This window comes from Lingula anatina, chromosome 1 (assembly GCF_051362555.1).
Source record: "Lingula anatina isolate TDL-2025a chromosome 1, LinAna3.0, whole genome shotgun sequence".
Lineage (NCBI taxonomy): Eukaryota > Metazoa > Brachiopoda > Lingulata > Lingulida > Lingulidae > Lingula > Lingula anatina.
In genome coordinates this window covers 25,174,210-25,189,326 of record NC_141767.1, presented here as the reverse complement: position 1 = coordinate 25,189,326, position 15,117 = coordinate 25,174,210, and the positions used below count along the sequence as shown (strand labels likewise).

Here is a 15,117-nt window from a genome sequence, read left to right as displayed (position 1 = left end):
GACTCATTTGATGTGTAAATTTATATTTGATACCACAGATTCAGTATATTGTCAATGATATGAATAACATTTTTACCTCTATAGCTGCATATTACATTTGCATTTAATTTTGTCATATTATAAACTGAAGGTTTTATGCCCAATCGCTCATTTAAATCCTCTAGTCCAATTTACTGAAACTTATACTAGTTTTCTTTTGAAACTGGCACGATCAACTTATAAACACTTCCCAATCAATGCCACATTTTACTGGTTCAACCATCTTAAAAGTGCCTCTAGTACTGCTAACAAAGAGGAACTGTTACTCCAACTAAAAATTAGTTTGTCATCACTTTTTTGCACAAACATGCAGTTATTTAAACATCAAGTCATGTTTCCTTAACCTAAGAATGTACTGCATATCAATTTTGTGTTGCATTGCTTACTTAATACTGTATTGATTAAGGATTTTGATTGTAAAAAACACCAATTGGTGTTACATGTGATAAAAATATAGATACAGGTATATACAAATTGTTACACAAAAATTGGCTCAGGAATTAATATCATGATCACCACCAAATGCCTAGAAGGATTGTGTGCAAACTTCCCCTTTAAAACCTAAGAGCAAGCTGTTTGTAAGTTGTCTTTTTAATTGAACACTTAATGATGATATAAAACTTTGCCTGTAAGTTACATATACAGCTCACACATAATCATCTTTAGAAATAACTAGCTGGTCCAATTTCTGTTATGAAAAATGTAAAATACAAATAAACTGCCATAAAGACATTTTCAGCACCATTTCAGCTGAAGTTGAATAGTGGAACAAACCTCCACCCTCACAATAAATGTACTAGTGCTTTGTAATTCGGATTATAAAAATCAGGGAAACTGGACCCTATCTATATCAATAGAAATACTTAACTACATTAAATCTTTTGAATAGTATAAAAATATGCCCATCTCTCTAGCAACATTTAATTATATCTAATTCTCATATAAAAATAATCTAAAATGGGAAGACTGACTAAAAGTTAACTGATGAGAATTGCATTGTTAAGGCACTGTGGATTGTATATTTGGTCAGCATCTCCTCGTTTGATAGTGTCTACACATATGATGATGATTTAATGAAGTTTGTAGAATCTGTAATGGCATATCAAAATGTAAATGTTTTATCATGAAAAAAAGAATTCCAAAAAGGTTTGACCATATAATTGTCAAAGTCTAATGAATGAGTGTCAAGAGATAAAATACACACCTGTAGAATTTTTTCAAGAAACTGCAGTTAAATAAAATCTTTAACTTGCATATTACTTCTCTAATTTTAAACAAACTTCAATGTACTGTTATGAAAAGACAAAAACAGTACGTCCAGAGCATATAATAATTGCGTATTACTTAAGATTTTTCAAGGTTGAAGGTCCTTTGTACAGCCTTCCTCGCCTAATAATATCTCCTAAATTACATCTGACATATCAGAATGACTTCTGATAAAGATATGCTTTTATCTCCAAGACTTTACTTCTTCCCCAGAATGGCAAGTTTTCCTGGCCCTGGCAACTTGTCCCAACATTTCTGCTTGAGTCTCAATGCCTACCCCATGAATGCTGAAAAAATAGAGAAAGTTACAAGTTTTCCATTTGTTCTGCAGTGAAAATCTCCCACTTTTTACTGGGGAAATCCCAAGCTTGTGTACAAGGGTACCGATGTAAGCATCCTCATTCACAAAAGGTGGGACTTTTGGCACAAGGGAAAGAATATCCTCCACAACATCACAGGAGAGCACATATCCAGTTCCACTGACATATTCTGGGTAATATTGTTCCTTGAAATCTTGATCTGACACTGCCCATTTGTTGAATTTCGGATTTCCTCTCACAACTTCACGATGTTGTTGTTCCACAAACACATGTCCGGCATACAGACCCTTAGTTAGAGTATTCTCATAAAGCAGAAACTGGGATAAAATGGGAGTATTGATAAAACAATCATCATCTGTCTTTAAGATATATTTTGCATGGCATTCCTCAGAGCTCCAACGAAGTCCATGAAGAACTTTAAGAGTTAAATTCCTATAACTGTCAAGGTAGTTCCCAAACAGTAGGTCTCTGCTGATTGCACTTTCTTTCTTCAAATTTTTATTTATGGTGTATTTGTCTGTCTTGCCAATGAGAAAAACACACTGCCAGTTGCAAGTCACTCCGCCAATAGCTTCTGTTTGCTTTTTACTGCAATAAGATTTTCTAATACCTTGTCGTTTCACAAAATTTTCAGGAGAGGATGTAATCAGTATAAGTAGAAAGGCGTCTTTCCGACATTTGATGGTTTCCTGTTTCAAACCACCCAACGCAGACCAACTCCACTTAGACTTAGTGTCGGGAATACCACCTCTGTTCAAAGCAACAACATCAGTGTTCGACATACTAAAACTGTCCTCAACTCTATCTGTACTTCTTTCTGCTTCATCATAAGGTGTAACTGACTTACTTTGGACAACAATTAGGGCAATTATCAACAAGGCTAGTATCCCTAATAGAAAGCATACATTTGTGCACCATTTTCCGGAAATGTATCGATTTACAGTCAATTTAGGGGATTGAGGTGGGGTCACCATGGTGATTGTTAGACTGGAACTGTTTTCTGAAGGACATATTCTGATACCAATTTTGTTGGTGATTGTATCATTTCATGTCACAGTTGGTTCACTTGGTCATCACCATAACAGTACAAGTTTAGAGTCAACTGAAGCAGCACTACATAAGTATTTCAACTCCTCATTCAGAAACTCTTCATATAAGCTTGTTCTAAGTATTCTGCACAGAGAAGCAACATCATGGCACAAACTGGTGACAACATCTTGTGTGCAATCTCGGTAAACTTGCATCTCTGAAATGATATTATGAGTACATCAAATAGCTTGTTTTGTGCAACATGTTTACAGTTCTCATCAATAATTTTAAAAAGATTTTCAACTGAAGAGTGATTATAATAGCAAGCCATATCAATTTATATTTTCTTATTATCTTATTATCTTATTATCTTGAGCCTTAAGAGGGTGGGATATTACTATTTTATAGAGAGAATAATGAGAGGAACAAAAAGCTAACATGCTGTGTCCTGCATTAAATTACCTTTTTTAGTCTCATGGCTTTGAAGTTGACAGCCATTGGTCACCTGCCATGTTTCTACATGGCCTGGCACAAGCACCTAGAAAGTAAAACACGAAGATATAATCCAAAACAAATCTCATATGACATAAAACAATCATTACTGATGAGGCAAGCTGAGCTCAGTCAGAGGCAAGGGCCAAAGACCAGAAGTATCTCTTAGTTACTTTGCATTCACAGCAGGTGGCATGCATAATGGATGGTAGTAGTTCTAAATTCCTTCCACAGACAGATCCAGTATTTCAGAGGACAGTACTCCACAGTGAAACTCAAGCTTAAATCACCCACTTTATATTTGATATATCACGAATTCCCATAGCATAACTGCCTCTGCACATAACTTGAAAAGGAGTTACAGGTGTGTTCTAGCAGCTGTTTTAAAGGCTGCAGCCTGTCCTCGGCTTCTGCAGGTTTTTTACTTTCCGGAGGTTCATAATTGGTACATAAATAACTTACAAGAAATTCTGTTAAAACAGCACAGTCAGTGGAAACTGTTTTTGTTCCATATTAGTACCTTCAGACCTTTGAACCTCTGGGCAAACAAAGAACATTCCAACCCACTTGGCTCTCCCAACTGTTTAGATGCACTCACGTCTTTGGGCCAGGACCTGAACATTTTTATGTGTAAAGTAAATAGTGTGTGTGTGTGTGTGTGTGTGTGTGTGTGTGTGTGTGTATGATAATGTGTGTGTGTGTGTGTGTGTGTGTGTGCATAAATACATGCATGTGTGTGTGTTTAAGAGGATCGAAGCTACCGCGGGTGCGCTTCGCTATGCCGAAGGTTCGCTATGCCGAAGGTTCGCTGTGCCGAGGGTTCGCTATGCCGAAGGTTCGCTGTGCCGAGGGTTCGCTATGCCGAAGGTTCGTTATGCCGAGGGTTCGCTGAGCCGAAGGTTCGCTATACCGAGGGTTCGCTATGCCGATTGTTTTTAAAAAGATGTTAATTTTACACACACCCAATAACTACAACAAGTTCGCCAAAAATAATTAGAGAATGTTTTCTTGTCAGTAATTTTCTAAATGTGGGTGACGCCCATAGTGCCAAAAATAATTAATAAATTAACTTACAGAACTGATTATTTAAAGCGATTTAAGATGTTTATGTCCATAAGGATAAACCTTCAATGCGCAGTTTTAACAAATTCAAATGGTACGGATGGAAGAAGAGAACTTTTAAAACTCGTTTATTTTCAAGAAAGGCCACTGCTCGCCACGTTACATAACAAGCACAATGGGTGATGGGTAGCCTTTTTCGGCGCAGCGAACCCTCGGCACAGCGAACCATCGGCATAGCGAACCTTTGATTTTGGGGCTCCGGAAAAACTTAGCCAATTTTAGACCAATTTTCCGGTTTTGTCGGCACAGTGAACCCTCGGCACAGCGAACCTTCGGCACAGCGCGCTGTCCCCGCTACCGCAAATATATTTTACCACAATTAAGACTGAAATCAGCTACTAAAATAACTTAAACATCTTTAAAGATTATAGAAAATTATGAACAAAGAATATTATCACGGGTCTATGTCATTTTCTGCCATTTTGCGAAAGTGAATACACTCAAGTTTAACTGGCAAGTTGCCAAATACCCGTATCGATTCAGTTCAGTAAACAGTCTACTGTGTAGACTCACAAGACTGAAAGCGTGTAAGATACTACAATTATTATAAATTCATCTAAATCTCACCAGTGAACAAAACACTATAAATGACGAGAATCGACCTCTACCATTGAAAACTAAAACTTACTGGCTTTAAGCAACTGCTTGCAAATGTTTTCAAACTGAAGGCAAACACTGCGTGAATACTGAAAAAGGCACTTGTTGACTTGACATATGTAGTCTTTGACATTGGACTTTGCCCTGCTATTTAAAATAAAACTAAATCGCGACGATTCTTTTTCACACTATTCACCATGCATATGTTAAATTTTGGTAGCCATAACTATTCAAACTCTAATTTGACATATATCAAACATGCAAATATAGATAACAAAATAACAACATTACTTACTGAAAGTGAAAAGCACTGACTAACTTCTGACTAGGTCTATTTGCTTCTTTTCATGCTTGTGTGACCTACTTAAACCATCACAACCACAGGAGCAATCTCATTGGTCAAAAGCATCTAATTAGGTCGGGAGCAGTTATTTAAGCGAAAAGAAACAAGCCTGATATGATATTTCGTGGCATTAATACTGTACCCCAGAGCTTGTATTGATTCCGATGTCGATTGCTATATCATGATCTGGGCACATCACAGAAATGAAAATGAACCAAGCTTTTCATTACATTCCGCAGTGATATGGAGGGGGGGGGGGGGGGGGAGGTGGCACGCATAAATATCAAAATAATGAAAAACGATCTTATGGTATGGCAGTTTAGGGTACCACGAAGAATTTTCCAGGTTAATGGTATGGCTACGTCTGGTAAGCGCCTTGAAATGGTTTCATTGTTTTAAAACAACCAGATCAATCCCCTCATTTCACACCATGTAGGGCCTACATAGGCCTACGAAGTTTGAGGTTTGGTAGGCCTATAGTCCCTCAGACCTCATAGGGCCTACATCAGATCTAAAAGCTTTAGATATTCACCAAAACTACAGTGTAGTTGTATTATCATTAAATCAAAATGTTCGGTAGGGCTATGAGGGATTGAGGCTCACCGTATCGTAAGATTTAAATGATCAATGTGTGGTGTTCACAAATGGACCTTGCTCTAAAGGCTCAGTTCCTATGGTATAAATCCGATTTTATGTTTAATACAATATAGGCCTACTACGGTATGCTAGCCAAGGCTCACAGGCACCATGTGGATTAGAGACACAATGAAACTTTTAGTCGATGATCCTAGATATCAGATCAGACGATCTGAGGAAAATATGCTTGTGGGACTACTTTTAAAAGCTTTTAAATTTTCTCTAATACGCTACGTAATTTTATGTTGGCCCATTTCATTTTATTCCATCCTATTTTATTTATTTCATTCGTCTTTAAAAAAAACATTCACCTTTTAAAGTTGGTAATTTTAATAAATAAATAGATAAATAAATAAATAACATTTTGTTTTATGACGAAGACCTTGGTCTAAGAATATTTAAATATACTAACAAATAATTTCCCCAAAAAATACTTGTCAAATTTGCAATTCACTACATGTAGGCTTCATTTAGTATTAGGTCTCTAGTGTACTACTAATATTTCGTAAGATCTTACATGTACATAAAGCCCTATCTGTAAATTGAGCATTATACGAGAACACGCATCCCACAAAAATTTGGACATTGTCCAAACAGGTAGGTCACGCTCAGATGTGTATACTATTGAAAATTGCCAAAAATTTCAAGACCGACCATGTACTTGCATTATTGCGGTTGAAAATTTTGAATGAATTCAAAAATCAACTAAATGGTGAAAAATGCTCGTGCAATGTAGATGTACTTTAAATTACTTCTGGAATAAGCCTACTATGCACAGTGCACGTGTGCGACTACAGGAATGAATATTCCGTGCTATCAGATAGTTAATCTCACAGTTGTTGTCTTCACGGTCCAGCATAATTTTTCACTGTAGGCCTACATGTAAACACAAACATGTGAAGGGAACAAATAAGGCTTAATGTATGGCAGTGACAGCATTTCTGTAGTCAAGAATTCTTGGTCGATGAGAGTGGAAAAAATATTCAAGTTGCAGATGTGATTGTCAGTAAAAGCATCCACAAAAGAAAATTAGTATACCAGTGCAGAGATAGCTCTATAAATATTATACACCGTATACGAGAATGCAAGGTGTTGCTGTAAGCAGAGGGCTGAAAGAACTGTGAAAGAAGCAGGAAACCGCCGAGACACTACCACGTTTTTCACTTCTGATTGAATTATAAATTTGATTCAGCAAAGGAGCCAGGGATGCTTTAATCTTTTATTTAGCCTTGACGATAACAACAAAAATACTCCGTTTATTACCCATTTTATTGTTCGGACTCAACGCAAATAACTTGCAATATGAAATTTTATAATAAAGACAGAAGGGCACCAGACAGGTAAATTTCATTTTCGTGAAAAAAGGGAAAAGACGCTTCTTTATTCCCCGCAAAACTAAATGTATAATCAAACATGAAGTTCAAGGGGAGGAGCGATCAGTACTGTCTCCGATCGAAAAACGGACACCACTTTATGCGATACGAATCTCTGAAAAACTGTGCTCACAACATCACAGGGGCCACCGGGGAAGGTGAGTTTTTGCTTCTTTTCAACGAAGAATTGGAGCGGATCAAAACATTTATAAATCTGAAGCTCCAGGAACTACGCATGACCCTTCAGCGCCTTCAATATTACCGAGACCAAGAAAAATGCGGGGGGCACATCAGAAACACCGATAGCCAAATTCCTGAGAAATTATTATTCAAGGAGTTCATCGATGATTTCGTTACTGAACTAGAAGATATGGAAAAATTCATCATGCTTAACAGAGAAGGAATGGACCGCGTCATTGAAAAACACGACCTAATCACAGGGATAACCAGCGACTGGTACTTTTCACAGAATCATGGTGCCTTCTTTGCCAGATATTTAAATGAACTGGACGCATTTCTTTTCCACATTAGCATTCTTTACACAGAAACAAGAAGTAAAGACAAAGCAAAAAATAACAAAATACGCGAAAATGTGGAAGAAAAACTGTTTGAGCGAAACATTTTAAAACACTTGGTAAAAACAGAGGATGTCTTTGCGGTTAAGACCGAACTCATCAAGCATCTACCAATCAGCATTCGAAATGACATGTACAGGTAAGACCAAATTGTAAACCCATTCTAAATCCCTTTTTTTACGCTTCGTTATGCTTCACTACGCTTCACTATTTAAAATTAATCATTTTTAGATATCAAAGGCGTTTCAGGTTTTGCACCTGAATCACCTAAATGGCTCAAGCACTTTGTTTTTCTTGAATAAGCCTACCATTCAGAACCTGAAATAAGGCTGTATTCCCAGAGCTTTTAGATCGATCTATTCCCGCGGGGAGTCTGCCTAGATTACTGTCAGATAATCCGGCTTAAATGTCCGTCCCGCCTACTACAAGCTGTAAGGGGGTAATTAGCTTTCGTGTCCGCCCGGCTGACAGCTATTTAGCGTGAACCCCCAGGGAGTTAGGTCGATCTAAAGTAGATCGATCTAATCTCTGGAAATGGGATCTAAGAGATATTAGAATTTTGGGAGAAGGATATTCAAGTTAAGATTTGATAGCAAAGTCCCATTTATCAATAGCCAAAATGGATAGCTAGACAAAATTCTTCAAAGAGAGCCGCAACTATGAAAGAACGCTTCGTGAGACGAGATGCATTAAAACAGCGAAAAAGGGAAAAATACTGGACCCTGACTGATGACATAGTGGTGGAATACAATCACGTGTACATGCTTAATTGGTGTACGGCGTTACACTGGTTCCATGAGACAAGACGCTGGAAGACTACCAATATTTCAATATTTTTATATTTAAGTCACGCGTTGAGCAATCCTCCGTTTGCAATAATTTATTACCATTTTTTTTTTAGAAAAAGTACTGTCTCGTGACCCGTAAAAAACGAGCAGAAGATTCGCTTTTATTAACTTTAAAAACTAAATTTTCAGGATAAGTCCCCAGCTTAATTGCAACCCCGAGCCTCACGAGAGTCTCATAGAAAGCACACCGCCTTTCATGACATTGGTTTCCTCGGTTTTTCTGGATAACTCAGATCTGCTCTCTTACCACAGCCTCCAGCGACTGGACGAAAGCGCCACGGCCATACGGCTGCGATGGCACAACCTTTCACAAGGGAGGGAGGTATGTTTACAGTGATCAGTCACTGCGTCAGATTTCAAGACACTGTCCGGTACTAACCGTGCTCTTAGTCTTTTGGTGTTTAGTTGGTGAGCAATAGTAATCCATTATGCTTGTGTGTTACACGCAGTTACCGAATACTCGGAATTGATGGGGTAATGGATAGAAATGTAAACTTGGGTTACGCAAAACGTTGTTCGATAAAGACGTGAGTTTTAAACCATAGTCCTTGATGTCATTTAAATCAATCAGATATTTTTAAATTTTGATTCAATGATATTGCTTCTGTTGCTTCAAGATATGCAATTTTTTATGTAATTAAGATTTATTGATTTTAACGAAATTTACGGATTAGTACCTGTCAATCAACTTTTCTACAGGTAGTTCCTCTTGCAAGTCCACTTGATTCGATAGTATACGTTGAGAAGAAAACCTACAACAGCGAAAGTATTTGCAATAAAACGGAACGATTTCCGTTGAACGAAGAGGAAGTTTTCAGTTATTTAAAAGGTATGGGAGCATGCTTTGTCTGCCTTACCTTTATTACAGTCACATGTTAAGAAATTCAAGTGAAAATACCTATTCTTTTGCATGTATCCCATATAACATTATTAGATCAAAAACCTATATTCATTTCACGTCTATATTCATTTCACGGTAGTGGATACAAGAACTTTATTTTCAGGAGAACCAATTGCCTCTCTTTGTGATTCTGCCAAACCAGAGACGCGTTTGAGAAATGAGGCACAGAAGGTCATCAATAGAGATAATTTGGAGCCTTTGGTGAGAACGGCATGCAAAAGAATGATATTTCAAAGCCCTGATGACAATGAAGTCAGAATCACCTTAGATTCTGATCTCATTTTTGTCGATGAGGGTGGCCGACAAAATTCACAATGGAAGCGAAACGAAGATGGTGAGTTAAATAAAGTACTTGAAATTAATTTTCTACGTGCTAATAAATTCATCTAACGATTTCATATCATCAAAAGAGGTTTAAAATGATGAACATCATTTTTATTGGGTTAAACGTTAAGATGCCTACAAATAGACGGCTCAAAGCTGACGCAACATGTTCGATAATATCTCCTTCAAATTCTCTCCTAGAAATAGTTGAGAACCGCCACTATTGCGAGTTCCCGTACAGCATCCTCAAAGTAGAGCTTGGGTCTACTTTTCCTGAATGGCTAAGACTTCTATTAGAGCACCCTAGTGTCCGTCGCATGGAAAAGTTCTCAAAATCTCAACAAGCGACAACCTGTTTCTACCCTCACAGGATAAAGGAGTTTCCAGACTGGTTCGCTGATGTCACCATTCACGGGAGTAAAACTGGTTTTAGTAAGGTATGCATGGCGACGATTAGCCGCAATTACTATGAGGCCCGTTCAGCATTTAAAAAGTCGTAAACGTGGTTTTTATTTCAAAACATTAACGCGTCCCCAGCTTAATAAATGATGTAGGCGCTCTTTATTTATTTTTTCCACAGGTTTTACTGCATCAAGAGGGAAACGATCACCGTCTATCTGTGAATCAAAATTCTGTCATAGAGACTACTGGAGATTCAACATCCTATTCATTAAACTGTGGAACTGGGGAAAGCAGCATCCAAGTGACAGACGAGAACGCTAAAATGCCGACTATTCCCCTTATTGAAATGTTGCAAAACAGTGCGTATAAACCGGCTTATGCGGAGGTTCAAAATAAGAATATTTTTCATTCATTTTTTTGTTCGTTTGTAAAGATGTTTTGATTTATAAATATAATTTTAAAAAGTCTATATAATACTTGTTTTTCAAAAGATCACTTCACATTCGATAAAAAGTGTAAATGCCCATATTTCAATTGATGTAGGTGCACTGCGTCTCCGACATACAAAACTACCAAAGTTTTCGAGAAGTTTTCAGAAAAATGCTTCAGGTTGTGCGACATCCCAAAAAAAGAGACGCTTGAAAGTAGAACCCAAGACTTACTTTGCAAACGAAAGAACCTTCATTCAATGGCTGACGGCATCGTTGCTACTAGTAATTTATTTATATATTTATGTATTGTAAACTTATTTTCATTCAAAAAGTTTTTAAGAAATGTTCATCTTATCTCTAACAAATTGTATATTTCTATGAATTGCCGTATAGGGATATAAACATGCAGGCATTATATAAACAAATGTGATGGGGCCTTTGCCTTATTCGGATTAGTAATCAACTCAAAATAGCTTTACGTCTTCACTACCACATTTCTGTCCATCCTTTCTACCACCTGTTAGGTGACACTGAGCGGAGCACTTGTTGCACTGGGAGATAATGAAGCACTGATCACAGGTCTCTTACTTCTTCCACTGGCAATGGCTATGCTCATTTATGCCACGATTATGTACTACGTGAGTACAAACCTTTTTTTCTTTAATAAATAACGACAATATCGTTATGATTATTGACCATGGGCGAATAAAAGGCACACCGAACTTCAAAATCTGACATCTCAAAATGTGTTCTCTGTGGTTCAATGAAATTTACTTAATTAGTGCTACAAGACATTGCCGTTGTCACTTTTGCATATCGGCTATTGTAATATTTCAGTAGCATTCAAGACACGCGCGCACACACACACACACACACACACACACTTATCAAAACGTAAGACCAGAATTGCCGGTTTGCTTTTAGCTACGGCTGTATCGGCTGAAGCATACTTCAAAGACTGGATACCAGGATGCATTTGGTCCTGCTGTGTTGACATTGTTTCTGTGTGTGGCCATTCTGTCAATGCTCAGTTTACAATCCAGGAATTATCTGAAACGACTGGAAAAGGAAAACTTAATTGGGAATGGTGAGAACAACACATTTCAAAATGGTGTAACTGCTGATGAATAGTTAAAAACTTAGCGTATGTGATTAGATATATTTCCCAATTCCTATATAGAACCTTATCAGACTTGCAAAAGGGTTATGTAAGAATATGTGCCGATTAAATATGAACTAGCATCCTACATAACAAATTGACTACTTTCAAGGTTTTCGTAATATTCTACACGAATCCAGCCGCTGCCACAAGCTCAACACGATTTTCCCCGTATTCTTTGAACCAAGTGACGTGGTGTTAGATCCATCGGGGCGGTACCTGTGGGCGTGTTCAGGCAACATCGTAGCCAAAATAAATATCTACACTGAAGTTCTGGAAGAAAGCATACATGTCAGAGGTAAGTTGAACATTTCTCTTGAAACGCCAAAGTAATGCGTATGATATATATATATATATATATATATATATATATATATATATATATATATATATATATATATATGGGCCTACCATGATTAATTTCATGACTTAAAAAAGGGGTTGACTGGATTGAGCTCTAATCCGTCATCTAATACGTATACCTAAACTGGACTTTTGCGTCTCCATCACATATCTTGGCCAACAAAATATATGTATAGGAAACTTTTATTCTTGGGGCATAAAATTGAAATTACACATATATATATCCCAGCAAAACGTTTTAAGAATGGGTGAATTTTGCAATAAGTTTTATTGTTTATTCTTGGCAGTTTTTTTTCTTGTTAAGTCCATTTATTGTATTTTTAGGGAAGGAGAAGTACGATTTTCAAGGACTTACTTTCACAAAGGCAGATAAACCTCAAATCATATACATCGCCACTGAGTTCCCAACCAACCGAATTCTGATGTATGATCTTCAGAAGAGAACGGTTTTAGATGTTGTAGAAATGAAACACCTTTTAGGTAATTAATGAAAACAAACCGGGCCATTTTTCTTGTTTTGTGGATTTGAAACTTTTTTGATCATACTGTCAAAAGGAAATCTAAAAGTTTGGGATTTATTTTGTTGTAGCTATCTTAGAATATGATTTTAGACAAATTACAGTCCAACAGTAAATAGTGTTCGTTTTGATTACAGTAATCTCACCGAAAAAAAATTTGTTAGCATTTTTCATGATAATCCCAGATGTATGTAGCATTAGCAACAACACTTTTAAGTGCAAAAAAAATTCACTTTAAAAAAGCTTTGAAAAGCACACTTCTAAATAGGCCTACAAAGACCTATCATCAAAAGAGAAGTCAAAGGTGGGCCTTTCTGTAAAGCAAAGCACTTTAATCGACTCAAAATTTATTAATATCCAATTAACTGGGACATTTAAATTGTTTTACATGAAAATATATAACAATGTTTTAAGACCAGCTTTTAAAAATTTTGCTTGACTACTTTAGAGCTACATTTTATCAAAGTACAAATTCCTTTACATTATCAATCATTTGCCTAATTTCATTAGTGAAACGTAGGTCAGGGCTATAAACTGTGTGATATTTTATTCTGAAAAAGAAAAAAATCTAAATAACTTGTACAAATTATAAAGTTTGGTATTCACACGCAGGTCGTGATCCTAGCTTTGGGGGCATTGCTTACAGTGACAGTGTTTGGGTCGGCAGCGGAGAGATGGAGAATAGGCCTGGAACCTTCTTCGCTACCTCAGAGCAATTCATCCAGATATTCACCTTCAACACCAACAACAGCACCTCCGAATTGCATTCACATCCAGTGGCATTACAATCTTTACACGTCCACGAGAAAATCGGTGCTTTAAGTGTTTATAACAATACTTTGTATGCATTATTGGATAGCAAAGCCGTTGTCCGTTCCTGGAACTTAGAGACTTCAGAAAGTCGGGATTTTGAAATACCTACCACAAGTCAACAGTTGGAGGGTATTGCATTCAGGTGGGGAGGGAATATTTCATCTTCCTCGGACGAAACTACTGTATTTGTAAGCTTGAACACGCCACCTCAAATTTGGAGACTGACTTTTTCGCAAGAGAAAGGCTTCTTGGAATGCTAATGAATGAAAAGACAAAATAAATCATAGCTAGATATAGCTTCTTTGGCAATTCACTGTAATAAGTACATTTTCCATCGACAAAAAAAAAAAAAAAAAAAGAAGACGTAACCTACTCAGACTTGGTTCTTACGCACAAACAGTAAAGAAATATTCATGATGCTATGATAAATATTTTTTAGAAATATTCACCTTTACGTATCACGTTTTAGAAACATTCGAACATACAGTAAGTATCAACAGCGTTAACTTCCTACTCGTAGGCCGTGGCACCTGATGTTGTTCTACCTATATACATATAGTTGTACTAGCTCTTGCTTAAAGTTCAATGAAGGTTGTATCGTGGTGAAAAGTGTTTCAAAGGCGACAGTAATTTACACCGTTTTCATTCAAATAATGATCGAATCATTTACAGCATTATCTTTTCATTCATTGCCTATAATAATTCGTTATTTAAAAAAAATCCTAAAATTTTTGAAAATATGTTTAACCCCCCAAAAAAGTGTACAGCGGAGAGAGAATAAAATACATTGCTAAACATTGATAATCGATTTAAACGTTTTTAAAGATGATCAAAGACCGGTGCATTCTCCCACGATGTATAAAATAACACTGGGACATTAATTTAAGCTCTTGACTTATGGAGATAGCAGATGCAGGAAGTATGACTCAATGTTCAAACATAAGGACTGGCAGTAGTGTGTAAATTACGGATAAATTGAACCAGTGTCAATAGCATGTCAAGAAATTAAATTGTATCCACGGTTTAGCCGATGTTTGCAAACCACAATAAAACAAAATACCGGTTGAAAGGAATTTGATATACAGATTTTTCTTATGTAACCGTATCCCGTTGAAGGGGAGGGGCGCGTGCTATGACTGGTAAGGTGAGTGATTGCAAAACCACTGTTACCAGCTAAAGTTGATTAACGAGATGTGATTGTATATTATTATTTTTTGGGGGGTGGGGGTGGGGAGCGGGTAATAACCAGAGCGGCTACATGTATCGATACAATTCTTTATGCTTTGTGTAGCTACGGATAAGAAGTAAAAACTCTTTTATATCAATTTTTTACTCGGTGTTGCAGTTAATATTTATCATGGAAAATGTACCGGTATTATTAGGCTTTTCTTAAATCAGTTTCTTGTTACTGGTGATTTTTACTTTGGACCAAAATGCCCCACGAATTATCTAACATACCGCTGTGCTCTTCACGCGTTCCTCACTATTACGATTATAGGTATAAAGAATCTACCTCTACAATATATGACATTCTCAGAGGTAAAGGTACAATTTATAGTAAACATG

At 36.8% G+C, this 15,117-nt stretch overlaps 2 protein-coding genes across 4 annotated transcripts; one reads left to right on the top strand and one right to left on the bottom strand.

Annotated features, from left to right (window-relative positions):
* Window positions 1-6: 6 nt before the first annotated feature.
* On the bottom strand, window positions 7-5,295 carry LOC106181998 (beta-1,3-galactosyltransferase 1). 3 transcript variants are annotated; one of them, XM_087005089.1, is made up of 3 exons: window positions 5,161-5,295; window positions 3,117-3,192; window positions 7-2,871 (listed from the first exon to the last, which is right to left on the bottom strand). In XM_087005089.1, exon 3 carries the CDS (start codon window positions 2,597-2,599, stop codon window positions 1,490-1,492), a length of 1,110 nt encoding a protein of 369 aa, XP_086861215.1. In that variant the 5' UTR covers window positions 2,600-2,871; window positions 3,117-3,192; window positions 5,161-5,295; the 3' UTR covers window positions 7-1,489. The 3 variants fall into 3 exon arrangements, with proteins under 3 accessions (XP_086861215.1, XP_086861219.1, XP_013422058.2); XM_087005093.1 differs by lacking the exon at window positions 5,161-5,295 and adding an exon at window positions 4,897-5,026; XM_013566604.3 differs by lacking the exon at window positions 5,161-5,295 and adding an exon at window positions 3,667-3,757.
* Window positions 5,296-6,700: 1,405 nt separating this feature from the next.
* LOC106181997 (uncharacterized) lies at window positions 6,701-14,225 on the top strand. The gene is made up of 12 exons (XM_087002291.1): window positions 6,701-7,931; window positions 8,770-8,962; window positions 9,340-9,469; window positions 9,645-9,875; window positions 10,067-10,302; window positions 10,446-10,626; window positions 10,811-10,980; window positions 11,223-11,336; window positions 11,623-11,785; window positions 11,970-12,155; window positions 12,545-12,700; window positions 13,351-14,225. The coding sequence occupies exons 1-12, from the start codon at window positions 7,258-7,260 to the stop codon at window positions 13,809-13,811; spliced, it is 2,895 nt and encodes a 964-aa protein (XP_086858417.1). The 5' UTR covers window positions 6,701-7,257; the 3' UTR covers window positions 13,812-14,225.
* The last annotated feature ends 892 nt before the right edge of the window (window positions 14,226-15,117 follow it).

Bases quoted from the DNA above. Each gene is read 5' to 3' on its own strand.
- LOC106181998 (XM_087005089.1), bottom strand. From the start codon at position 2,599: ATGGTGACCCCACCTCAATCCCCTAAATTGACTGTAAATCGATACATT.
- LOC106181997 (XM_087002291.1), top strand. From the start codon at position 7,258: ATGAAGTTCAAGGGGAGGAGCGATCAGTACTGTCTCCGATCGAAAAAC. The intron at 7,932-8,769 runs GTAAGACCAAAT...CTAAATTTTCAG, and splicing joins ATTCGAAATGACATGTACAG to GATAAGTCCCCAGCTTAATT. The intron at 12,701-13,350 runs GTAATTAATGAA...ATTCACACGCAG, and splicing joins AGAAATGAAACACCTTTTAG to GTCGTGATCCTAGCTTTGGG.